The 24,676-nt window shown below is 50.8% G+C and overlaps 1 protein-coding gene across 1 annotated transcript in view; it reads right to left on the reverse strand.

The window, feature by feature from the left end:
• Positions 1-6,176: 6,176 nt before the first annotated feature.
• Positions 6,177-24,676, reverse strand: part of LOC308518556 (uncharacterized protein C16orf96) — a gene marked incomplete at its 5' end in the record, with an annotated part of 38,006 nt that continues 19,506 nt past the window's right edge. The window contains 10 exons of the mRNA XM_081090282.1: positions 6,177-6,339; positions 7,747-7,960; positions 8,704-8,766; positions 13,919-14,021; positions 14,145-14,283; positions 15,227-15,319; positions 17,299-17,361; positions 18,071-18,189; positions 21,208-21,372; positions 21,811-21,885. Coding sequence (XP_080946408.1) covers positions 7,761-7,960; positions 8,704-8,766; positions 13,919-14,021; positions 14,145-14,283; positions 15,227-15,319; positions 17,299-17,361; positions 18,071-18,189; positions 21,208-21,372; positions 21,811-21,885 — 1,020 coding nt within the window. The 3' untranslated portion in view covers positions 6,177-6,339; positions 7,747-7,760. The remainder of the gene's footprint in view (positions 6,340-7,746; positions 7,961-8,703; positions 8,767-13,918; positions 14,022-14,144; positions 14,284-15,226; positions 15,320-17,298; positions 17,362-18,070; positions 18,190-21,207; positions 21,373-21,810; positions 21,886-24,676) is intronic.

A 24,676-nucleotide genomic window follows, 5' to 3' on the forward strand; every position in this document is an offset into this window, starting at 1 on the left:
CCTCTGCCCACCCTTCCCCCTTCCTAGCTAGAGGGATCCAGACCTCCAAGGCTAACAACTGCCTTCCGGTCTGCTGGAGTTTCACATAAAGACCTTTCTTCCTGTCTCCAGGCCCCAGTGGCTCACTGTGGGCTGGACCCTCAAGCCCAACCTCCAGCAAACTTGCTGGGTGGGGCAGGGCCTTCCCCTGGGAGGCGCCGGCCACAGTGCCTGTAGTCCACAGGCTTAAATGCAGAGCCAGTGAGGGCTAGGGACAGGACCAGGCGGGGGCAGAGTCCAATCAGTGCTCAAACCATTGGTCAGTAAGGAGACAGGCCGCTCGGGGGCGACAGGCGGTGGGTCTGGGCTGCTTCTGAACTGGGCTGGGGCAGGTACCTATTCTAGCCCCAAGAAAAAGCCAGATGCTCCACACTGCCCTGGGCTACCCACACTGCGGGGAGGGTGCCTGGGGCCCTCTGCAGTTCCTCACCAGCAGACAGCACTCCCTGATCGGGGAGCAGCCCAGTGGGCACCGCAGCCCTACGTGGGTTGCGCCTGGTGGGAGTTTCTTCTGTTTCGGAAGGCCTCTGCCTGACAGGCCTTGCCACTCACCACCATCAGTCCTCCCGTTCCCAGGGATAGGGCTGTGCTTCCCAATGAGGATGCCATGGCCCAGCTCTGTCTCCGCCCGCTTGTCCTGGACAGGCTCTTGACGAAGCCCACCTAGGATGACTCTTTACTCTGATTGTCACTGAAGACCGACCTCTGGGCCCCCACTTGAGCTGTTGCTTACATCCCGGAGTGTGTCCTCACCTCGAAACCCACTTTCCAACAGCCTCTCGGTTCCAGAGAGGACACAGCTCTGCCTGAGCAGCAGCTTCTTTTGGATGGAAGGAAATTCTCAGGAAATTGTCACATCCCCTCTTCAAGTGGTAGGAAAATGATTTGTAGAGACAAGCATTTCTGGGTTATCAGCTGTGTGGGGTGAGCAAGCCTGGGTTCTCCCAGCAAGCTAATTACTGGGGCGGCTGTATGTTATGGAACAATAGGAAATAGTGCACCATCTAGAATTTGCCATCCTGGAGGATGCAGGGCTCGACCCCAGGCAGGCCCCTGTGTGGTCTGTACTTGAACCACATCCTCACTGCTCAAAGTGGTCCTCAGACTAGCAGCGTCACCTGGGGCTTGTTAGAGATCGGACCTCAGGGCCCAGTTGGAGAAATGTCCCCGGTAAGTGCTGGTCTGTTGGAGGTGAGGCCCATTTTTGTTTCTGGGAGCCATGTGGGCTGAGCCTGGAGGTCCCAGGGGGTCACATTAGGCTAGAAGGGATTTGAGGTTCCTGTAGACTGGTGCTGGATCACTACCATGTGGGCATCCTGTGCACTGTGGGATGTCAGCCAGCATCCTAGTCCCTACCCAGTAGATGCAGGTGTGACAACCAAACTGTCTATAGATACGGCAAAATGCCCCCTTTTCCTCACGGAGAGTCCCTGCTCAAGGCTGGTCCCACGGCTGGCTACACAGCAGAGCCTCCTGGAGGCTCTGAAAAGACAAGCACCCCCAGATTCCTGGGCCCAGTGTCAGAATTCCTGGGGTGGGGGTGGCCCTGACAGTATGGTTCTATTTACTTTTTAAAATATGTTTTTATTGAGTTTTAGAGAGGAAGGGAGAGGGATAGAAAGAGAAACATCATCGATGGGCTGCCTCCTGCATACCCTTCTCTGGGGATCAAGCCCACAACCCAGGCATGTGCCCTTACCTGGGGAATAGAACTGCCACCTCTTTGGGTTTTTTTAAAAAATATATTTTTATTGATTTCAGAGAGGAAGGGAGAGGGAGAGAGAGAAACATCAATGATGAGAAAGAACCACTGATCCGCTGCCTCCTGCAGGCCCCCCACTGGGGATTGAGCCTGCAACCTGGGCATTTGCCCTTGACCGAAATCGAATCTGGGACCTTTCAGTCTGCAGGCCGACGCTCTATCCACTGAGCCAAACTGGGTGGAGCAAGAACTGCCACCTCTTGGTTCATAGGTTGATGCTCAACCATTGAGCCATGCTGGCCAGGCCTGACAGTATAGTTTTAAACACTTCCAGAATATTGTTGATTGACTTGTGAACAAATTAAAAAGCATTCAATTGCCCTAGCCGTTTTGGCTCAGTGGATAGAGTGCCGATTTGCGGGCTGAAGGGTCCCAGGTTTGATTCCAGCCAAGGGCACGTGACATGCCTGGGTTGTGGGCTCGGTCCCCAGTGGTGGGGGGTGGGGGGTGCAGGGGACGCGTGCAGGAGATAGCTGATCAATGATTCTCATCATTGATGTTTCTATTTCTCCCTCTCCCTTTCTCTCTAAAGTCAATAAAATTCCTTAGGAGCTATTAATGAGAAATAAAGTTAAAAAAATAAAAACCCATTGCACACTTTAAAAGATGGGCACTGTAGCATGTTAATTATGTCAAAGCTGTTTTTAAAGGTAAAATAGCTCCCAAGTGCTTCCCACCCAGCACATACCTTTCCCAGCCCCTGAACTTATAAAGCATAAGGGTCCCTTGGGTGCTTGAGGCAACCGTTCTGGAGGAGGGCCCAGTGATATGGTTTGCACCAGGCAAGGTGGGACCCAGAGCAGGAGGAAGCAGAGGACAGGGCCGGAGCTGGGGACTCGGGTACTTTCCAGCAATGCAGAGAGCGGCCCTGCCAGGTGTGCCTGGAGCCCCCTGGCTGAGCATCTCCAGGCAAGGGAATGGCTGCAGAAGTGAGTTGGCCAAACTCAAGGGGAGCCAGAGGTGGGCCTATGTAGGTGCCACAAGTCCTCACACTGACACAGAGAACCGGGAATCTTCCTTAGCTTCCCCAAGCCTGGAAGCTCAGGAATAATACTGAAGGCATCAATAACCATCTATTACATATTCAAGTGTAAACGGGCTAAAAAGTAAAGGTGCTGGTATACGAATGGAACAGATACTTACAGCCAGGTTCGGCTGAATCTCAGGTGACTCTCAGGCACCTGGGAAAATCGGCCTTGTCACTTCAAAGTCCACCCTCTTCTGGGCTTGGTCACCTACATGACCACCAGACTTGAGCTTCAAATGACTGTTTCCAAAATTCCACTTTAAAAACACCATTTGCATCCATGAAGTCGCTTTCAGGAATGTGATTTGAGCTCTGCATATCTTTTTTTTTTTTTTTCTGAAGGGGGAATGTGGCAGTGTGTGGGAATGACGACCTGGCCTCCCAAGAACAAGAGGCGGCTGCACCCCCTGGTCTGCCATTAAAAGAGGGGGGTATGGTTGTCTTAGGGCAGTGGTTGGCAAACTCATTAGTCAACAGAGCCAAATATCAACAGTACTTCAAAATAGACTCGCCCAGGCCGAAAACTGACTTCTGCGCATGGGCCACGAAGTTTCAATTGCACTGTACGTGCGTGCCCGCACGAGGTATTTTGTGGAAGAGCCACACTCAAGGGGCCAAAGAGCCGCATGTGGCTCGCGAGCCACAGTTTGCCGACCACGGTCTTAGGGGATTGCAAACTCACAGTCCCATAGTGTGCTGTTTGGCTTGCATAGTGTGTTTTTTTGTCTGCCAACATTTTCAAATGAGGATAGTTTACATGAAATGCCTCCCTTCTGGCTTATCTTGGAAATTTGTAACATTGACGTTCCCTCATGGCCACAGCTGGCTGAAGCGGACCATCACAGTGAGGACACAGCCAGCCTGCCCTTGACCAGCCAGCCATTCCACTGGCCACCAGGATATGTGTGTGTGTCGAATTCTCGTCCTGTCTTGGAATCAGGTGCGATCTCGCTTTCCCGGGAGGAGCTTGGACGTAAATGCCCTGCTCTGTGGGGTGGGGGTGGGTGGCACCTGGCGGGTGAGTGGTGACTCTAAAATGCTTTCTGTGGGCAGGCAGGGCTTCACACAGCTTTAAAGAGAGGAGGGCTTGTTCCCCTGCAATATTCTCTGGGTGACGGGGACGCTCCCAGGGCTGCTGAGGGCCCCCAGGGTCTTCCTAGGGTTTGCTGAGAAGACATTGTACCTCCGAAGAAAACCTCACTGTCCCTAAGGCTGGCCCCCAAACCCAGTGGGCGGGGCTGCTGGGGCCCGGATCTCTGAGGGGCTTTTCATAGCAGGACTCATTTGAGGACAGACTGGCTTTGACTCCAGTTGCTTCCCAGTGTCAGTGTTGGGGAGGCTGCCTGGGTTGGGCCCAAAGGAGATATTTTGAGGCAAAGCTCTCTCCAATTTCTACATTTGGAAAGGTCTCTGGTTGCTTAGGCACAGCTATGATTGGGCAGTATATGTATTTCCAATGAGCCTTAAAAGCACACCACTCTTTTAGGGGTGGGGTGCTAGGTCCTCCTCCAGGGTGGCTGAGGCCGCCTCAGTGGCACAGTAGGAGGTGCTGGGAGCCTGTCGGCAGAGTTCTGCTCTGCTTTCTGGGGCCATTTCTTATCTGGGGAATAACAGCTGCAAATACTGGTGGGGACATTTTCTGCGGATCCTGGTGAAGCCATGAGCAGGAAGAGGGAGGAGAGAAGCCCTTCTCTGGCAATTGTGTTGGGGTTTGGAGGGTCTCTGCCTAAATCCATACAAAGTCAGGGGTCAAGCCGGCCAAGGTGATGGTGACGGGGACCAGGGTGGACTGATTTCAGAGCGCCTGCACAGAAAGCGCTGCCTCACTGCTGCCCCTGGCAGCCTGCGTTTGGGGATTGGTAGTGCTTTTTCCAATGCAGATCCACTTGTTTGGGACACACGTTTGCTGTCGTCATTTATACCTTAGGGTTAATGAGTTCCTGGTCATTGAAAAGGAGAAAATGTTTAGTGACCCTTTAACTTGCATCGGTGGGTTGTGGGACTGGGTTTGGGGGTGCAGGGCGGTCACACAGCATCTCCATTCTGGCAGCACCTTAAGGCATGACCCTGTGCTTGGCAAGAGGCATTTCCTTCCCTTCCTGTAGGCTCATTCATGCAGCCCTACATACTGGCCACCCCACATGACTTCCACCTCATATGACCAATTTATCTGTCTTAAAGCTGAACGTTCCAGACCCCCCGCCCCCCACCCCAGCACACGCGTGCGCTCTCTCTCTCTCTCTCTCTCTCTCTCTCAGGCAGTTGGGTCACCCTACTCCCTGTCCAGCCTGGCCCTGCCACTGTGTCCCAGGCTGGGGCTGTGGTCCCCTTTGCAGAGGAGGAATCTGGACCTAGGACCCTCTGAAATCCCTATTCTGCTGACTCCACCCCTTGTTCTGTCCATTCCCCAAGCACCTTCCCCTGCTGGGGTGGGGTGGGCCACCCTCCTGAGGCAGCTGCCCTGGCAGTGGGCACAGCACCTCCCCTCCAGTTTTCAAGGCCTTCAGGTCCCACCCCGTGGGGCTGGGATCAGGGAGGGGGAGTTCTGCAAGGATTCTGCCTGCATCTCCACCTGGGACCAGGCCTAAGGCCAGCTTCCTCCACCCCATAGGGGAGAGGACTGTCGTCTTTCAGGATTGCCCCTGGTTGGCTGCAGTTGGGACTGCGGTTTCCCACCCTCCAGAGCATTGAGGGCTGTCAGAAAGCAAACGATTACACACTGATTCCCGGGTCTCACTCCACTCCCTGGGCTACAGGAACCAAGTAGAGCACTGACTCTGAGAAATGGCTGAGGACGCAGCTTTGAGGGGCCAAATGGGGATGGATATGAGAGGTAGAGAGTGGCGAGCCCAGGTGCCTGTGGGTGCCCTCATGTCAGGGTTTCAAGGGACAAGGCTGGCATGGAACTTTCCCAGGAACTCCAGCTGCCTGTTTGCCAGAGCACAGGCCATATCTCCCTTTCTTGCCTCAGAGAAGTCCAGGCCCTCTTACCTGTGTACAGCATCCAAGAAGTATGGCCTCGTGGGTAGGGGCTGGAGAGCTGAGGCCTCACGGTTACCCTGGGCAAGTCACACCAATGTCCCTGCCCACAGACCCCTGATCTGTCCACCATACAGGCCTGGGGCAGCTCAGGGCACTTTGCCACAGTGGGAAGTATGACGGAGGAGGGATGGTTGGTTGCAATTCTCTGCTGAGGGTCAGCCACGGTGGTTCCAGTGGCTCTGGGAGGCTGACCCTGGCATGGTGGCCAAGGAGGGACCAGCAGGTTCACACGCTCATGTTGGGCAGGCAAAGCCACCCTCCACAAAGGACACTGGGTCAGTTACCCTCATCCACAGTCAGAAAAGTGAAAGGTGAAAGATTTTATTCTGGGGAGGAGTTGCCAAAAATACTCATCTGTGATATGGGGGGTGTGGTGGGATAGGGATGGAGGCTGAGGCTTCAGCACCAGTGTCTGTCCAGGCGGCATAGATCTGGGTCAGGAAGAGCTTGGCCCCATGTGGACACAGTCCTTGGAGAGAGAAAAGAGAAGTCAGGGCTGGGAGTGGTCACCAGTAGGGAACTGGGGGGAAGCCTGGGGGACATCAGGAAGGGGCAGGCACACAGTGTCCCTGGACTCCAATGCCACCTGGTCTAGGGAACTCTCCATGCCAGTTCCCTGGCAGAGCCTTGAGTCCCCCAGCCTCCCCCACTCAGGGAAGACACCCCCCCCCCCAATAGCTCACCCCACCTCACTCCCAGGGGCCTCTAGTGGATGGTGGTGGGGGAGGGTCATGGTCTGATACTACACAGAGGGAAAACTTTTTCAGTGTATGAAATTGATAGAGTATCAAGTACACAAAGGGCAGAGCACAACTGGACAAGTGAGGGAGTGAAAACCCAGAGGGAGGGATGAGCCACCCACGGCAAGAAATCAAGCCAGGCGTGGACTATGCAGGCCCGCAGGCAGGTGTGAGCTCAGCTCTACAAGCCGAGGAGGGCCCCTAAGCTGCCAGCTCGGAGTGTTCTGACCGCCCGGTTTGATCTGTTCCACCAAGCGCATGGGCAGTTAGCATGGGAACCAGACTCGCCTCCCAGGCGTGCAGGACCCCAGCCCTGGATGGGACAGAGCAATCCTGGACTATTCCAGGGGCATCGCTCCAAGTCCCTCAGGGATTCGCCAGAAGTAAATACAAATAACCAATTTCTTTAAACATTCACTTCATAACAATTACTGGTGGAGATAATCAATACAAATTTTTTAAAAATGCATGTGGTAACATTTGGTTCCCATGAGAAAATTGGTCCTGGTAGAAATAATGGCACCCAAAGAAAATGGATAGTGGCAGACACTGGAACTGAAACTGATGAAATCATTTCAGCAAAGTAAAAAGGAAAGTGTTTTTTAAACCACTTGAACTAAGCTATATTGAAAATTGGTCAAGGAGCCCTGACCAGTGTTTCTCAGTGGTTAGAGTGTTGGCCTGAGCACAAAGGAGTTATGGGTTCAATTTCTGGTCAAGGGCATGTACCTGGGTTGCAGGTATAGTCTCCGGTCCTGGTGGAGTCGCATGTGAGAGGCAACTAATCAATGTGCCTCTCTCACATCGATGTTTCTCCCTCTCCCCCACAATCCCTCTCTCTCTAAAAATCCATGGGAAAATAGCTTTAGGTGAGGATTAGCAGGAAAAAAATTGGCTAAGGGATTAGATTGGTTTAGTGGAAAATTCAATCTAGAAAGCTGTGCTCTTCACGTAACATAGGCTAAGAAGGATTGTGTTGTATTTATATGCAAAGTGATTAAAAGCCACTAGGTCACAATGAATCCCTTATGGAGGTCCCCTCCCCTATGTCCAGGGCCCCTGCACATTCCCCAGACCTGGTCTTGGCTGGCACGGGGAGGGGAAGGGATGGTGGGGGCACAGGGTGCAGGGCTCACAGGTGGTCAGGCTACTAGGTCGTCTGCGTGCTGACTCGGGAATAGAGGCGCTGAGGCCTTGGATGCCTGATGGACCCTGAGGCCTGCTGGGGCTCCTGCAGGTGTGGCATCAGCGGAGGCAGCAGTGGCAAGGGTGGTAGAGATGGCGTGTGAGCTGGTGTCGTTGAACGGGGGCCTGAAGTCTCTGAGCGGATGTTGGCACTGGAGCGCAGGGCTGGGAGGGGCAAGAGAGACCCGTGATTTGTCCTAAGAACATTCTGAGGAGAGACTAGCCTGACTAAGGAGCGGAGAAACCCTAAACTGGAAGTGCTTCATCGCGGCTCATCCAGTCGCAAGCACCCTAAACCTCCGGGGTGAGGGGTGACCCAAGACAAAGCACACCAGGAGTGGAGCAGGGCACCCGGAGGAGTCCTGGCTCTGGCATTCCTCAGCCCAGGGTTGCTGTGCCTCAGCTCCCCCTCTTTCAAACGGACTGGTGCCCCGTAACTCTGGGCACCAACTGGGATAAGAACAGATCAGAAGGGAGAGAGTGCTTTGTCCACTGTAAAGTGCCCACAAATGCCTGGTACAGGGTGATATGCATCAGGGGAGCTCAGTTCCCTAGCCTGGTCAAGGAGCCCTGACTGGTGGATATTGGGGGAGGGCGGTGGTCATGCCCTGATACAGCTCACAGGGCTCCAGCAGAGAAACACCGGAGAATGAGTGGGCTCCCTTCTCCCACCTTTGCAGCCAACTGGCCACTTGGGAAAAGATAGCTGGCCTAGGTGCCCAGGCCAGGAGGCCAGACTGAAGGGTGAAGCAGGAGCCCAGAATGGGAGCTGGGAGCTGGGTGCTGGGTGGGAGCCACTCCAGAGCATGTGAGAGATGTACAAGGCGGGGCAGGACAGCCCCGGTCTGGGACTGAGGGACCCAACCAGAATCCCAGTTGGGCCAGCGGCTTGGGGAACAGGTACTCACGGGGGCAGATGACACCAAAGCGCTCATATAGGTTTCGAGTCGGGGGACGTGGAACCTTTACAGCTTAGTGGAAAAGAGAGGGGAAGAGACAGGAATGGGTGGCGGCCCTTCCAGAGATCTGCCCGCCCCCCACCTCCCTGGAGCCCCCATCCTGTCCTCTAGCTCCTGCAAAGGCCTTTTCAGTCTGGTGGGACTGCCATTTCCCAGCCCCCCCCCCCCAAATACACCTGACCCCCCCAACCCCCCATTTGTGTATGGAAGGATCATCCCTCCCCACCTTGAGCTTCTTAAATCTAAGGTATCAGAAAAAGGCTTTTTGAAAGTAACTTAAGGCCCGGGAGGAGACATTAAGATACAGTGAAATGTTGGCAGGACTACTTACAGGTTAGATGTCTGGCAGTTCTTTAGATCTTCCCACTCCACTGAGGGCCAGACCATCAGAGTGCCCCCACCCCCATCTTCCTGCCTTTCATCTCATGTGTGCATTTTTTTAAGTAAAATTCACATAACATAAAATTAACCATTTAAGGGAAATAATTCAGTGGCATTAAGTTCATTCACAAGGTTGTGCAATCATCATCTCCATCTGGTTCCAGAACAGTTCATTACCCCAACAGGAAACCCCATGCTCATGAGGCAATCATTCCCTCTTCTCCCCTCTTCTCCAGCCCCTAGCAACTGCTCATCTGCCTCCTGCTGCTGTGATTTGTCTGCGCTGGGCGTTTCATAGAGGGGGTTATACAATAGGTGGTCTTCTGGGTTTGGCTCCATCCACTTTTGAACCCAAGAACCACTATGACTGGCCATTCAGAACCCAGACCAAAGGCCGCTGCAGAAGAGGACGGGAATGTGCAGTAGAAGAGGCCATGAGAGCGAAGATGGAGGGGTGAAGAGGAGAGGGCAGGTCCAGTAGGCAGCCAAGCAGGGCACAGGCAAGAGTTACGGGGCACCAAGCTCCTGCCTGTGCAGGACACCAATTGTTCCTTCTGCCTGAACAGCTATGTCCTGACAATTCCTGCCTCAAATGTCCCTTCCCAGAGAGTCCTTTAGACACCCACTCAACAGGGACCTCTCCCTGGTCATTCTTCCCCCCGTTCCTGTGTTCATCTTATTTACTCATTGACTTATGACTTATTCATTTACATTTCACCATCTCTCATGGAGTAAAAATTCTAAGGGAGCAGTAACTTTATTTTGGTTACACTGAGTTTCCCCAGCGGCTTCTGAAACACACCTGACACTGAAGGCTTAGCAATGACCTGGGCCATGTGGCAGCAGGAGGTGCCACACGGATCTCCTTGAAGAAAGAACTTGGTCAGCTGCAGGAAGCACAGGGGTGAAAAGCCTCCACCTGTTAGCAGCTCAGGGCCTTAGTACCCGGGGTCTGTGAGCATCTTGGGACTGTCAGCAGCTCACAGTTTGTTAGTTCCTGGGTCTGTTAGCAGCTGGGAGTCTGTTAGCACTTCCAACCAATGACGGGAGCACAGGGCCTGGTCATCTGCTGGGCTGTCTGCTCAGAAGCTCCCCACTGGGCTGGCCTGGACCTCATCAAGTCTGTGCACTGTCTGAGGGTCTCTTCCTGCTCCCTTCCTTTCCTTCTACCTCTGTTAATGCCCTTTCCTCCCAAGCTTCTTGTATTCCTTGAGCCTACAACCTCAAGGACCCAATGGCACCACCTTGATTGCCCATGAGCCCCTGGGATCCATAGCCTGGGTCATGTCCCTCGAACCTGAGTTAAGAACCACCACCCGTGTGCTTGATGGGTTCTGCCCAAGAGCCAATGCCTGGCTGAGGTGTGCTCCCTGGCTCCCACTCTGATTCCCAGTTGGCACCTGTATCCCTCCCCAAGTCAGAGATGGGACCTGCCAACTAGCCGACCAGCAAGACTGTCAAATTACTTCCTTTCAAGGTAAGGGATGTGGACCAAGGGTACAGGTTCCAAATGGAGACACAGCGAGGCCAGGGAGCCCAGCTGCTGACCCAGCACTGTCCTTGACGTCCCCCACAACCTTCGACTCTACATGTCCAGACCCGAACTCTCCACCTGACCCCAACATCCGCTCCTGCTGGGCTCTTCTCTGAGCTTTCCCACCTCTGCATAAGCCAGGAAACTTCCCAACGGGAGGGAACACTGGGCCCTGGCAAATAGGAAAGGTTCTCCAGGGGTTCCAGGCCGAGTACACAGTGTGGGCAGAGGCCAAAGGCAAGAAGAGCTTGGCTCATTGAGACAGAGCGAGAGAACAGTTCCATGAGGTTGGACAGATAAGGCAAGGGGGCCAAGGGACCCTGAAGATCAGCCAAGGAGTCTGGACTCTGAGGACAATGCCCTCCTAGATGCCCATGTCCTAATCCCCCGAATCTATGAATACACCACCTTATGTGGCAAAGGGGACTTTACAGATGTGACTCAATTAAGAAATTTTGAGACAGGGAGATGGTCCTAGATTACAGAGTCCTTATGAGGGAGGCTGGAGGGTCAGAGTCAGAGAAGGAGATGTGAGAATGGAAGCTAAAGTCAGAGTGATGTCCTCTGAAGACGGAAGAAGGGGCCACAAGCCAAGGAATGAGGAGGCCTCTAGAAGGTAGAACCAGCAAGGAAACAGATTCTTCCCCAGAGCCTCAGAAGGAACCAGCCCTGCTGACAACTCGATTTTAGCCCAGAAGACTCATTCCAGATTTCTGACCTCAAGAACTAAAACAAAATGTTGTTTTAAGCCACTCAGTTTATGATAATTCATTAAAGTAGTCCCTCTGAACTGGGGAGGGGCCTGGCCAGGGGTGTGTTTCAGGCAGTTCACCCAGAGATGGTGGGGAAGGTGAAGGCTGGGGACAAGTCTCCTACTTCCTCAGTTCTACCTTCTGCCTCTGTGCCCCTGCCATCGCTTCTTACCTGAGCCCTGCCCATGCTTAGCCTTCCATGGAGATTCTCTGAAAGTCCAGCCTACTGACTACCAGCCTCAGCATGCCCACCGCCCTCCTGCTGGGAGCAGCACTCCCTGGAGATCGGGTGTTCCTCTGCCCTGAGATCCTGACCACAGTACAGGCATCTGCAGGCCACAGGCTGGCTGGATACCCCTCGTGGGGCTGACAAAGGCTGAGTGCACAGCAGGATACTGTGGAAATTGTTGGGATGAACAGATGAATGTATCTGTGACCAGGCTGGACCAGCGAGGGACTCACACCAACTAGTTGAGTTTTAATAATAATTGTTTTGGATTAAATGTTCTTTTGAGTAAATAAAAGTGCTAAGAGCACACTGGTCAAAAGATCTGGCCACAGGTACGCTTCTAATTGATTTTGTTGTTGTTGTTAATCCTTACCCAAGGATATATATATATTTTTAAATATATTATTGTTTTCAGAGGAAGGGAGAGGGGGAGAGAGATAGAAACATCAATGATGATAGAGAATCATTGATTGGCTGCCTCCTGCATGCCCTCTACTGGGGGATCAAGCTCACAACCCGGGCATGTGCCCTTGACTGCAATCGAACCTGGGACCTTTCAGTCCAAAGGCCGATGCTCTATCTATCCATTGAGCCAAACCAGCTAGGGCCCAAGGATATTTTTTCCATTGAATTTTAGAGAGAGTAGGAGGATGGTAAGGAGAGGGAGAGAGAGAAACATCTGAATGAGCCCTGACTGGGGCCAGGGATCGAACCTGCAACCCAGATATGTGCTTTGACTGGGAATTGAACCTGTGACCCTTAGGTGCACAGGCCGATGCTCTAACTACCTGGGCACACCTCCAGGGTGATCCTAATTATTTTTTAATGCTAGACTTTGTTGCCTTTAAGCCGGATAAAGCAGTTGAGGTATCATGATTCCATCTGCTTTGCTGCTTATGGGTCTTGAGAATGAATGAGCCATACCCTTTCATCTGGAGGGAGAGGAGTATTGTCTGGTGAGTGAGTGGGGTTGAGGGCCAGGTGTGTAAGGTTATCCTGGTCCCTCCACCAAGGCTGCCTTTGCCTGCAATGCCTGCCCAGTTGTATATTAGCCACCATTGTTATTATCCTGCCTGTTGATCCCTAAAGCCCAGCCTGAGTCCCCTCCCAACAGCATCCTCTGCCAGGCACCTGGAAAGGAGCTGTTAACCCTGCAGGCCACATCCTTGCTCCATGAGGGACATCATAGGGTTTAAGATGGTAGCCTGCCCTCGTGAACCAGAGGGAGGGCCTTTAATAGGTTGAGTGGTGGCCCTCAAAAGACCTGTGAATGTAACCTTATTTGGAGAAAAAGTCTTTGCGGATGTAATTAAGTGAAGGATCTTGAGATGAGAGCATCCTAGGTTAAGCTGGGCTTTAAATCCAATGACACATGTCCTTAAAAGAAACAGAAGAGGAGAATAACAGGGAGAAGGCCATGCAAAGATGGAGGCAGGGACTGGGGAGATACGGTCACAAGCCCAGTAAGAGAAGGCATTCCTTTGGTATTGCTGGCATAGTGCTGGAGCTAAATGGTGGAGTCCCTGGGAGAAGCCAGTTGGAGCCAGGGCCTCAATACTGCAGCAACCAGAGCATTGATTCAACAAGTGTGACAGACTCTCCCCCAGCCCAATCCTAGCCCATCCTTGACATTAAAACACTGGCCTCCAGAGTCTGTCCACATCCTCTTCATCACACCCCAATCTCTGCACCTCAGGTGGACTCACCTTTCTGAGTGCCTGACTATGCCTGGCTTCCCCAGGGCCTTTGCACCTGCTATTTCTTCCACCTGGACTGCTCTCCTCCCACTTGACCCCTTCATCCAGTAAAACCCTAGTCCCTCTTCACAGGCCTCAAGGCAGCATCCAGTCCCTCTCCCTGGACCAGTGTGCCTTGTTACAATTCTCCCATCACCAGCCCAACATCCCATCTTTGGGTGGGCCATCAGCATCCTTCCCCAAACCTGCACACTTTGTCACAGCTGTCCTAGGACCAGGGCCATCCCTTCAGGCCAGCTGTTCTTCCTCACCTTCGGTTACCTGCTTATGGTCTGCTTCTCCTACTCATGTGGAGACTCCAGGGCACAACCATCTATTTTGTTCCCCTGTGCCTCCCTGGTGCCTGGCTGAGTGCCTGGCATACAGTAGGACCCCATTTTTGCAAGTGGCTGTGTGAGGACGCCCCAGTCAGGAATTGCGCCAGCCCTGGACCCTGCCTGCATTTGCTCATGCTGACCAGCAAAGCCAGGACACCAGGCAGGGGTGCCCAGGAAGGCCTGACGCCCCTCACCAGCCAGCTCCTTCTCCACGCTGGTCAGTGGCTGTGTGCCTTCCTGGTTCTCCATTCGGCCCTTGTACAGGATCCCATCCACTCCCAGGATGTCCACCTCGGCCTGTTGGAGGGCCCGGGCCCCAGGTAAGGGAGTGTCTTTGAGCCTCTAGTATATACAGAGGCCCAACAGACAGAGCACGGCTTCCCAGGGGTCACCCACCACCCGGGCTGCGACCTGACTCACGGTATCATAGTCCAAAATATCAGGGTCCCCATAGGGATAGAGTGTTGTCAAGTTATATGACTTGAGCTTGAGGTTCGCATCATTCCCAGGGCCGTCGTGCCAGTCCTGGTCTCCAAGGTTCTGGAGCTGCTGTTGCTCCCTGGGGCAGAGCAGGAGGGTCAGCAGCCACCTAGAGACCCCTCCGCCCCCGAGGAGCCTAAGGACAGGCCCTGAAGGCCTGGCCAGTAGCAAGAGAAGACTGGAATTTCTTCCAGCTGATTCTGGGTGGTGCAGCCAGGCAGGCCTGGGGCCTAGTGGGTAAATAAAGACAGGCACAGAGGGGACAGAGAAAAAAAATCGAGCCCTACATTCCTCCAGATCTCAGCCACTCCTAGAGGCCTGATCCGGCCTGCCAAGTGCATGCTCTTAGCCTCTTGCTTTCCAGAAGGAATCAGGCAAGGGAAATGAGGGCAGGGGCACAGGCTCCCAGGTGTGGCTCTGGTTATTGTTTAGCTGTTATTCCTCACCTGGGGGCGGGGGCGGGGGGAGCACCAGGAAGCTGGATGTCCGGAGGGTGAGGGATGGGGCTGGGACGCAGGGAGCCAGCTGGGTCTGGTGGAAACCCTCAGGTTTAGGTGCCAGCTCTGCCACTCACTACCTGTGACCTTGGGCAGGTTGCTTAAGTTCTCCGAGCCTCAATTTCTTCAACTATGAAATGGGATGATAACAGAATACACCTCAAAGGGCAGGTATAATGGTTTAATGGGCTTAGGCATGTCTCTGCGCAGTGTCTGCGCAGCCATAACAAGCCTCATTGTCATTCGGAAGTAGGCATATTCATCCTAGTTCATAGAGGATTATGAGATTCAAATGAGAAACCCTTTCCCAGCTCATAATAGATGCCTAATAAATATGTCCATTCCTTTCCTCTGTGATCATCTCATGTGCCTGTCTGTTGCCCTAGCCACTGTCCTGAGTGTTTCCCTTGCAGATGGCCGGCAATGCCTTGGGATAGTCTTTGGATCTTGGGACTACAGTTTAGGTTTCTACAGGGATCCTGGGTCCTGAGCGACCTCCGTGGGGCAGACCCCCAGTCTGCTCACCTCATCTGTTGCCGCTGCAGGTACTCGTAGCTGTTGGCACTAGATGGCCGAAGCCTGGACAGCAGGTGGGCTTTGCGGATGGTGATGAGATGTCTGTCGGAGAACAAGAGCTCGGTGGAAGGCATATGTGGCCAGCAGAGGGCACTGGGTTCCCACCTCCTCCCGGAAGCCACCCTCAAACTTGGCCTGAAATGAGGCTGCCCTACAAGGGCTCTGGGGAACCCTGAAAATCTTTCTAAGTCATAAAAAAACAATTGTTCCAATTATAAAAGTAAAAACCAAACACAGACTGGAGGTGGCCAGAGCCTGGGGGGCGGGGGGAGGAGAATGGGAGTGACAAGTGAATGGGTAAGGGGTTTCCTTCTGGGGTGATGAAGATATTCTGGAACTAAAGGTGGTGGCTGCACAACAGTGTCAATATTCAAACTGCCACTGAACTGTTCGCTCTAAAAGGGTTAATTTATGTTATGTGTATTAAACCCCAATAAAAGTAAAAATAAAGTAAAACAGCCCTGGCCAGTGTTCCCAGTGGTTAGAGTGTTGGCCTGAGCACCACAGCTTCTCAGCGTGGTTCCGGGTCAAGGGCACGTACCTGGGTTGCATGTTCAATGCCCGACCCTGGTCGGGGTGTGTGTGGGAGGCAACCAATAGCTGTATCTCTCTCACATCAATGTTGTTCTTTTTCTCCCCCCTCCTCTCATCCCCCTCCTTCCCTTCCACTCGATCTAAAAATTAATGGAAAAAATATCCTCCCATGAGGTTTAACAAACAAACAAAAAAATAATTTAAAAAATAGTCCTAGCCAGTTTGGTTCAGTCGATAGAGTGTTGGCCCACAGACTGAAGAATCCTAGGTTCAATTCCAGTCAAGGGCATGTACCTGGGTTGCAGGCTTGATCCATGGCCCATGTTGGGACATGTGTGGGAGGCAACCAATCGATGTGTCTCTCTCCCATGGATGTTTCTCTCTCTCCATCTCCTCCTCCTCCCTTCCACTCTCTCTAAAAATCAATGAAAAAATATCCTCGGGTGAGGATGAACAAAAAATAAATAAAAAGAATACTGTAATTAGATACCTGTTGTTTGAAAGAAAAATTCTGGATAAAGCTCCACAGCCCCCTCCATGAACTTGGACTGGGTGTTGATGAGCTTCAAGGGTCACCAGGACGTGACTAACACGGGGAGATCTTAAACCATGTTAGAGTATTGTTTGGTGGCTCCTCAAAAAGTTAACCATAGAGTTACCATATAACCCAGCACTTCCACTCCCAGGTTTACATCCAAAAGAATTGGAAACAGGTGTTCAAACAAATATATGTTTTCATAAAGGCTAAAAGGTGGAAACAACCCATATGTCCATCAATGTATAAATGGGTCAACAATATGTGTTCTATCCATACTATGGGTTATTATTCAGTCACAAAAAGGAATGAAGTGCTGACACATGCTACAATATGGATGAACTTCAAAAACAATGCTCAGTGGAAGAAGCCAAACACAAGAGGCAACATGTTGTATGATTCCATTTCTATGAAGTGTCCAGAACAGGCAAAACCACAGATAGAAGTAAATTCAAGATTGTCAGGGGCTATGGGGACTGCTTAATAGGTCTGAGGTTTCCTTTTGGGACGATAAAAATATTTTGGGATTAAAAGTGGTGGTTTTATATTATGGTAAATGAACTAAATGCCACTGAATCGCTCACTTTAAAATGGTTAACTTTATGTTATGTGACTTTCACCTCAATAAATAACTAGACCATAAAAATACATGCAAAAAAGTCCCACAAAGTTTTGCTTTTCCCTATAGTTTTCTCCCATTATTTTTCTTTTGGAGTTGACCCAGTCCCTGAATCAGTGGGCACCAGACAGGGCTGATGAAGAAAGGAAGGGATGATGGTGGCCTGCCCAGGGACAGGGAGCAAATGAAATGATGTCTACAAAACATGTATGTGGATGTGCATATAAAGGATGTTTCTAGAACACCGCAGGCACATAGAGTGTGTATGTGTGTCTTTCTGTTTGTCCAGAAGAGAGAGGGCGGGCACAGATGCCCCCTGGTGACTATACTCACGGGCCAGTCATCATCTCCACCGGCCGGTCACAGGAAATGCATTTCACCCGCTCAAACAGTTTCCTGGAAGACATCATTCATCAGCTGTGGCACCCCAGCCAGGCCTGCGCGCTGCCCCTTTCCCAGGCAGTGTTGGGGGAGGCTGCAGGTCTGTCTATGCCTCAGGGCCAGGACTAACCCTCATACCCTACACCCACTGGCCTGGCCCTGCTCAGCTGGCTTTGCTGGCCCCTGCTGACCCCCATTTGTGGCCTCCTGGGGCAGAAGGGGGGATAAAAGTGTGTGTCGCGCATCTTCCTGCCCTAAACATCATGGAGGTCTTTAAAACCAGAGACCTTCTGGAAAGCTAACCATCACAGTAGACATTTGGGGCATGAGGGGTGATCTGAGGACAGGAAGCCTCATTGTCTGGGTGTGCTGTCTCGATGGGGGTAGGGGACCTGGCTCTGTTCCCAGATCCACCCAGGCTCCACTTGCATGTCTCCTTCCCTCTCTGAACTCCTCATTTGTGGCAAAAGGGCTTTGGAGCAGATGTGCTCCTGAGTCCCTCCGCCAGCCAAGGCCAGAGCTGCCACCTCTGAGCGCCTGGGTGCTCTCAGGCCTCATCCCAACCCCTTTCCACACCCAGCTGGGAAGTACTGCCCCCTCTCCCCAAGTCCACAGGTCTGAAATTCTTGCTTCTAGAATCCCCTGGGATCCCCCTCTCGTTCCCTCCCCAGACAGAGGGTCCCCCAGCCTTCACAAGCTCCACCCCTCCCCAGGAGGGGCTCACTTCCTAAAGCCGGCGGCACTGTCAGGGTCGAATCGGAGGCCTTCAATTAGCAGCTTCTTGACTATATGCCAGACCTCATTTATGTCTTTCTTTAGACTGTCCAAATCCGTGTTGTTCAGCTGGAACAACCAAAGGGTGGGGGCGGGGGGGAGTGTTTAGTCAATTAATTCACATGCTGCTTCACTCCAGAAAAGGATTTGCAGTAACCTGCAAAGTGACATCGAGCCTAACAAGATTAAACAGAAAAAAGTGAGGTGGTTAAGGAGAGGGACCTGACAAAGCTTGGGTTAAGGTTCATAGCCCTAATGCACGCTAATGCTAGAGGGGAGCTGCCAAGTGAACTTCCCAGCAGCCACGGCAAAGAAACACCATCAGTTCCTGCCTCCAAATGATAAAACCAACCCTGTGCTCAACTATAGGCCTGCAGGCCCGAGAAACATTCCTCCCAATGGTCCCCAGACAACTAATATTCACACATTCAACACATTTACTGAGTGCAAAGTACTAGTATACATTCAATGGCTTTGGATATATTCACAGAGTTGTGCAATCATCACCACAACAATTTTAGAACATTTTCATCACTCCCAAAGAAACCGCATACCCATTAGCAGTCACCCCTCACTTCCCCCCAGATCTCTAGGGGTAGGTAACCACTAACCTACTTTCTGTCTCTATAGATTTGCCTATTTTGAACATTTCACATAAATGGAATAACACAACCTGTGGCATTTTTGTCTGGCTTCTTTCCCTGAGCATATTGTTTTCAAGGCTTATTCAGGTTGTAGCATTCCTTTTTATGGCTGAATAACATTTAATTTTATGGCTAAACTATATATTGTTTATCCATTCACCCACTGATGGACTTTTGTGTTGTTTTCACTTTTTAGCAACTATAATGCTGCTATAAACGTTCTTGTACAAGTTTGTACATAGACATAAGTTTTCGTTTCTTTTGGGTAGATACGTAGGAGTGGAAATGCTGACTGGTATGGTAATTCTATGTCTAACTTTTTAAAAGACTGCCAGACTGTTTTCCACATGGGACTTCTGAATTTTTACAGTGTTCCTTCCAGTACCCAGATTCTGGTCTCTAAACACCAATGCCCACTAAAAGGAACCAGGACTCCATAGGAGATATAGCTGACTCAGGTCACAGGAAGGGAATGTTGATAATAAGCCTGTGACCTCTTGTCATTTAAGAAAACAAGACAGTTATCTGATGACAGAAGGTTAAGTCAAAGGACTCAGAAGCTAGCCCACAAGCCAAAGATGAGACCATGTGAGTGACAAAATAAATAGTAACTTAACTGACTGAGTGAATTAAATAATAAAAATTCAGGGAGAACCAAGATGGCGGCATAGGTTAACGCCGGAGTTTGCTGCCTTGAACAACTACTTCAAAAGTGAAACTAAAAGATGGAACGGACATCACCCAGAACCACAGGAACGCTGGCTGAGTAGAAGTCCTACAACTAGGAGGAAAGAGAAACGCATACGGACACTCAGAGGAGGCGCAGTGCTGAAGTCAAATTCTGAGGTGCGGAGTGCACGGAGCAGGCTGGCGGTGGAGGGCGCGGCTGGCGTTTTCAATCGGGAGGGAGTCGCAGACTCTGAGCTCCAGATACGGGCGAGTCTTTAGGGACCCAGACTCAAACGGGAGAAGCGGGACTGTCTGGCTTCGGTCAGAGCGAGTGCAGCTTTCTCTCCGAGGTGTGCAGCGGTTGCTGGGACTCAGAGAGGCAGAGCCCCTGGGGACAGGACTGAGAACCACCATAACTGCTCTCTCCGGCCCACCCTGTTGATCCTGTGTGACCCGCCCCACCCAAGCCCTGCACAGAGCCATTTGCTGGATAGCCTCAGGCAAAGGCTAGATTAGCACCTCCCTAGAGGACAGAAGTTCTCTCTCTGCAGACACAGCTGATTCTCACAGCCACTTGGCCTGGAGGTCAAACCCTCCCTGGTATTAGCTTCAACAATCAAGGCTTAACTACAAGACTGCGCACAAAGGCACTAGGGGGTACACCAAGAAAGCATAACAAAATGCGGAGACAAAGAAACAGGACAAAATTGTCAATGGAAGATATAGAATTCAGAACCACACTTTTAAGGTCTCTCAAGAACTGTTTAGAAGCCGCTGATAAACTTAATGAGATCTACAAGAAAACTAATGAGACCCTTGATGTTATGTTGGGGAACCAACTAGAAATTAAGCATACACGGACTGAAACAACGAATATTATACAGACTCCCGACAGCAGACCAGAGGAGCGCAAGAATCAAGTCAATGATTTGAAATGCGAGGTAGCAAAAAACACCCAACCGGAGGGGCGGAATGAAAAGAGAATCCAAAAATGCGAGGATAGTGTAAGGAGCCTCTGGGACAGCTTCAAGCGTACCAACATCAGAATTATAGGGGTGCCAGAAGATGAGAGAGAGCAAGATATTGAAAACCTATTTGAAGAAATAATGACAGAAAACTTCCCCCACCTGGTGAAAGAAATGGACTTACAGGTCCAAGAAGCGCGGAGAACCCCAAACAAAAGGAATCCAAAGAGGGCCACACCAAGACACATCATAATTAAAATGCCAAGAGCAAAAGACAAAGAGAGAATCTTAAAAGCAGCAAGAGAAAGAAACTCAGTTACCTACAAGGGAATACCCATATGACTGTCAGCTGAAACTTATCACTAAAGGAAACAATTCATCATTTTTCTGTCTTTCCTGAAAGAACCATATTTCAGGGTAATCAGCTCAAGTTGATGAAGGAAAGCTATTCACAGATTTCTAGCTGATAAATGTAGAAGCTACATCTGTCTTGCTCCCTTGGGTCACTCATTCTAGGGGAAGTCAACTGCAATGGTGTGAGGCCACTTGAGCAGCCCTAAGAAGGAGTTCATGTCGTGAGGAAGTGTGGAGTCTTGCCCACAGCCATGTGAGGGGGCCATCTTGGAAGCGGCTCCTCTGGCCCCAGTCAAACCTTCAGATGACAGCATCTTCATGGGAGAACCTGAGCCATCCAGCTAAGCAGCTCCCAAATTCTTGACCTTCAGAAACTAAATGTTTGTTGGTTTAAACTGCTAAAGTACAGGGTAATTTGTTACATCACAAGTCATAACTGATACAGGGAAACTCGCCTTGCTGCCCATGTCCTTGCTGAGCTGCTCCACAGTCTTCTTCCAGTCATCCTCTTGGGACATGACCCTCAACAGTATGCCCTGAATCATCTCGTTCAGCTCCGTTTCCACCCTCTCCAGATCAACCCGGCTTGCCTTGGCTGCCAGGATGCTCTTGTCAGCTTTCTAGAGAGAAAAGGGACTCAGAGAGGCAGAGCTGCTGGGGTGGGAGCAAGGAGAAGCTGGGGGAGATCAGATCATTTTGGTCATTTTTTTTTCAAGTTTGGGACCCTGGATATGTAGCCTTGGCTTAAATTCAATCCTGGGGTCTATGCTGGCTCAAAGACAATCATCAGATCTAAGCTAAGGTTTTCCTATGACAGAGTTGGTGGGTGATTTTTAAGTTCATCTAACAAATTGTCACTAACCTGAAGCACTGAAAATAGGAGTTGATGGGACTACTTTTGGGAAGTGTCCCCAGCCTTTCCATGTGAGTAACGGTGGAGGGAGACTCTGAAGTCGCCCTGCCAGGCTTTCTCTTGGCTCGATGATTCCATTTCCCTGGGTGGGAGAGCTGGGGCTCAGGATGAGGGCGCAGGAGGGGAGAGGAATCTGCTCACTCACCTCTTTTAACTCCTGCTCCATCGCACTTTTGTCTGCCTTGATCATGTCTAGGTTTTTTATTTGAGACTCTAGAATCTAAGAAAAGAAGCAAAGGGCATGTCAGCCATCCCTGGAATCCCTGAGGATAATATCCACCTCTCACCTCTCCCCTTGCTGTGGTGCTAAGAAGGGACCATGAGACCAGGTGGACAGCAGGTAGAGTGGGCACACGGGAAGGCTTGGGCTCCTGGGTGCCTGGTGCCCAGATTAGAAGGGAAGAAATGTGAGGCTTGGGAAAAGTTGTCCTCTTGGAGGCAGACATGGCAATTTTGTTGCACAGGGAGGCAGACCTACGGCAGGAAAACATAAACTAATGCTTTGGCTCCTTAGATGTTTAGGACAAGTTCCTCTCTTCGGATCTGTAATGAGGTCCCAGTAAGAACTGCAGTCTATTCATCAGCCAAGCACTTACATATCACATACTGTACCCCATTGTCAAAGGAAAACTCTTCTTTCCCTTTCCCATGACTCTACTCTCTCCATTACTTCTGCCTCCTCTCCACTTACTGAACTCTCCTAAGAGGCAGCAGTACTGACCTGGTTGGGAAGAGCCTCACGCCCACTGGGCTATGTCCCCAGAGGCTGAGGTCACTTTTCCTCCAAAGCAGAAAATAGGCTTCTACTTCTTCCTTCCTATCTTGTCTTCCTCTCATCCTTAGCAACAGAACCTCCAACTTTTAGCTGGCATCTAACCTCCCAGAATCATGACTACATTTCATAGCCCCCCTTACAGCTTGGTGTGACCGCTGGGGTAAAATAGAAGTGGATAGATGTCTTATTCACTGCTGGCTTGAACGCAGAATTAATGTCTAGAGCACCAGCAGCCACCTTGGAGCTTGAGGTGACCTTGTGAACGGAAGTCACATACCATGGAATTCTAGACCAGCTCTAGACCAATCATTTCTGACTTTCTTGTTTTTCTGTTACCTTGTTTCAGTCAGTTATCTGGGAGTTCATGTTATTCGCAGTTGAACTGAATTCTAATTAATGCAAAGCTCCATCACATCCACTTGCAAAGGGAAGTAATGTTTTCCAGAGAGTCAAAAAAAAAAAAAAAGAGTTCTGTTCTCACTTATTTTCCTGCTGTATCTTGATTGGGTGGTAGTGATATGGGTGTGTAATAGGCAAAAATTAATTCACCTCTTATACTTAAAACTTGGGCATTTTACTGTGCATAAATTATACTTTGATTAAAATCATCAATATCACTGTTTACTACCAAATACAGAAGAGCCTAGATGGTGTCTGTCTTGTTGACTGCTGCATCACCAGGCCTTGGAAGGGTGCCTGGTGCAGAGTGAAGGCTCAGTAAGATTGGCTGAATGACTCAATGAATAAGTAACATCACCTGTCATGTGCATAACACTTTCTCGCAGACATCCAGGTAAAGCAGTAACACCTATCCCAGATGTGTCTGCATGCCCTAATTTCTCTACTGGAAGGGCTCAACAGGGGCTGCTGACCTCTTGCACATGTTCATTTAAGACATATTTAATGAAATATGTGTTGTATACTAAGCCCTGCTCTTCCAGGTCCTTCAAGGGTTAACTTTTATAAGCAATTAATTTTTTCTTGTTGGCACACAGGACAAGAAGGTAGTCAAGACAAAGACTGCCTTGCTCCACCTGGTGCTGTTTGGTTGGGCCTCATCCTCTGGAGTTTCTCTCAATGAGCAATGACTACTTGGAGACAGATACTATGACCCTTCCTCCCCTCGTGCAGGGCAGGGCAGGGCATAGCGCTGGGTACACATCAGACATGTTGAATGAACTGGCTCATCTCCATTGAGGAAGGGCGTCAATATATCCTTAGGACATGGCAATCTGGCCTCTTTGAAGCAGTGACAAAAAGAGGGCCCAGCGTTGTCAGGAGCTGATGTTACTGATCTGGGTATTCACAAGGTCTGATCCTATTACCCTAGTCTCCTCTGTCCACACACAGTCCAGAACCTATCCCTCCCACCTGCGGGGAACTGGCTCCCCGTGTATGATTTCTTTTTCTGAGTTGCCCTGTGTGGGTCCTCTCCCTTTTGCCCCCTGCATCCTAACGCATCCCACCAATAGCCCCCTGACTGGTAATCAGAAGCTTGCATGGAAACCACCCCAGTTGGTTGTGTTTGGAATTTTTTCTCTTTCTACTTTGGGAATGACTTCTCCAAATGTCTGGGACCAGTCACACACTGGACTGGTCCTGAGGTCCAGCTCAGCAGTCAGAACCCATCAGGCTCATGGAGAATGTGTCTGGTGGAGTAAGCCCCTGGTAAGGATTCTATATCATTTCCGTACTTTCCATGGCAGCAACTCCACTGTTCCAGAAAGGCCTCTTGGCACTGTTCGGTCAGAAAGAAGGTTGTTTAGGGGGAAAGTTATGAATGTAACGGTGCAAGAAATCCTCTGATTCATTTGATTCTTTCAGCACATTTTGAGCCTTCACTCTATGCCAGGCATCCTTCTAGAGGTGGGTGACCCAGTGGTTAACAAGAGGGACACTGTTGCCCTAGCTGGTTTGGCTGAGTGGATAGAGTGTCAGCCTGTGGACTGAAGGGTCCCGGGTTTGATTCCAGTTAAGGCACATGCCAGCGTTGCAGGCTCGGTCCTCAGTAGGGCGTGTGCAGGAAGCAGCCGATCAATGATTCTCTCTCATCATTGATGTTTCTATCTCTTCCTCTCCCTTCCTCTCTGAAATCAATAAAAATATATTTTAAAAAAAAAGAGAGGGACACTGTCTAGGCCAGTGGTCGGCAAACTCATCAGTCAACAGAGCCAAATATCAATAGCACTTCTTCAAAATAGACTCGCCCAGGCCAAAAACCGACTTCTGCGCATGG

Source organism: Myotis nattereri (genome assembly GCF_964212035.1).
Source record: "Myotis nattereri genome assembly, chromosome: 4".
Taxonomy (NCBI): domain Eukaryota; kingdom Metazoa; phylum Chordata; class Mammalia; order Chiroptera; family Vespertilionidae; genus Myotis; species Myotis nattereri.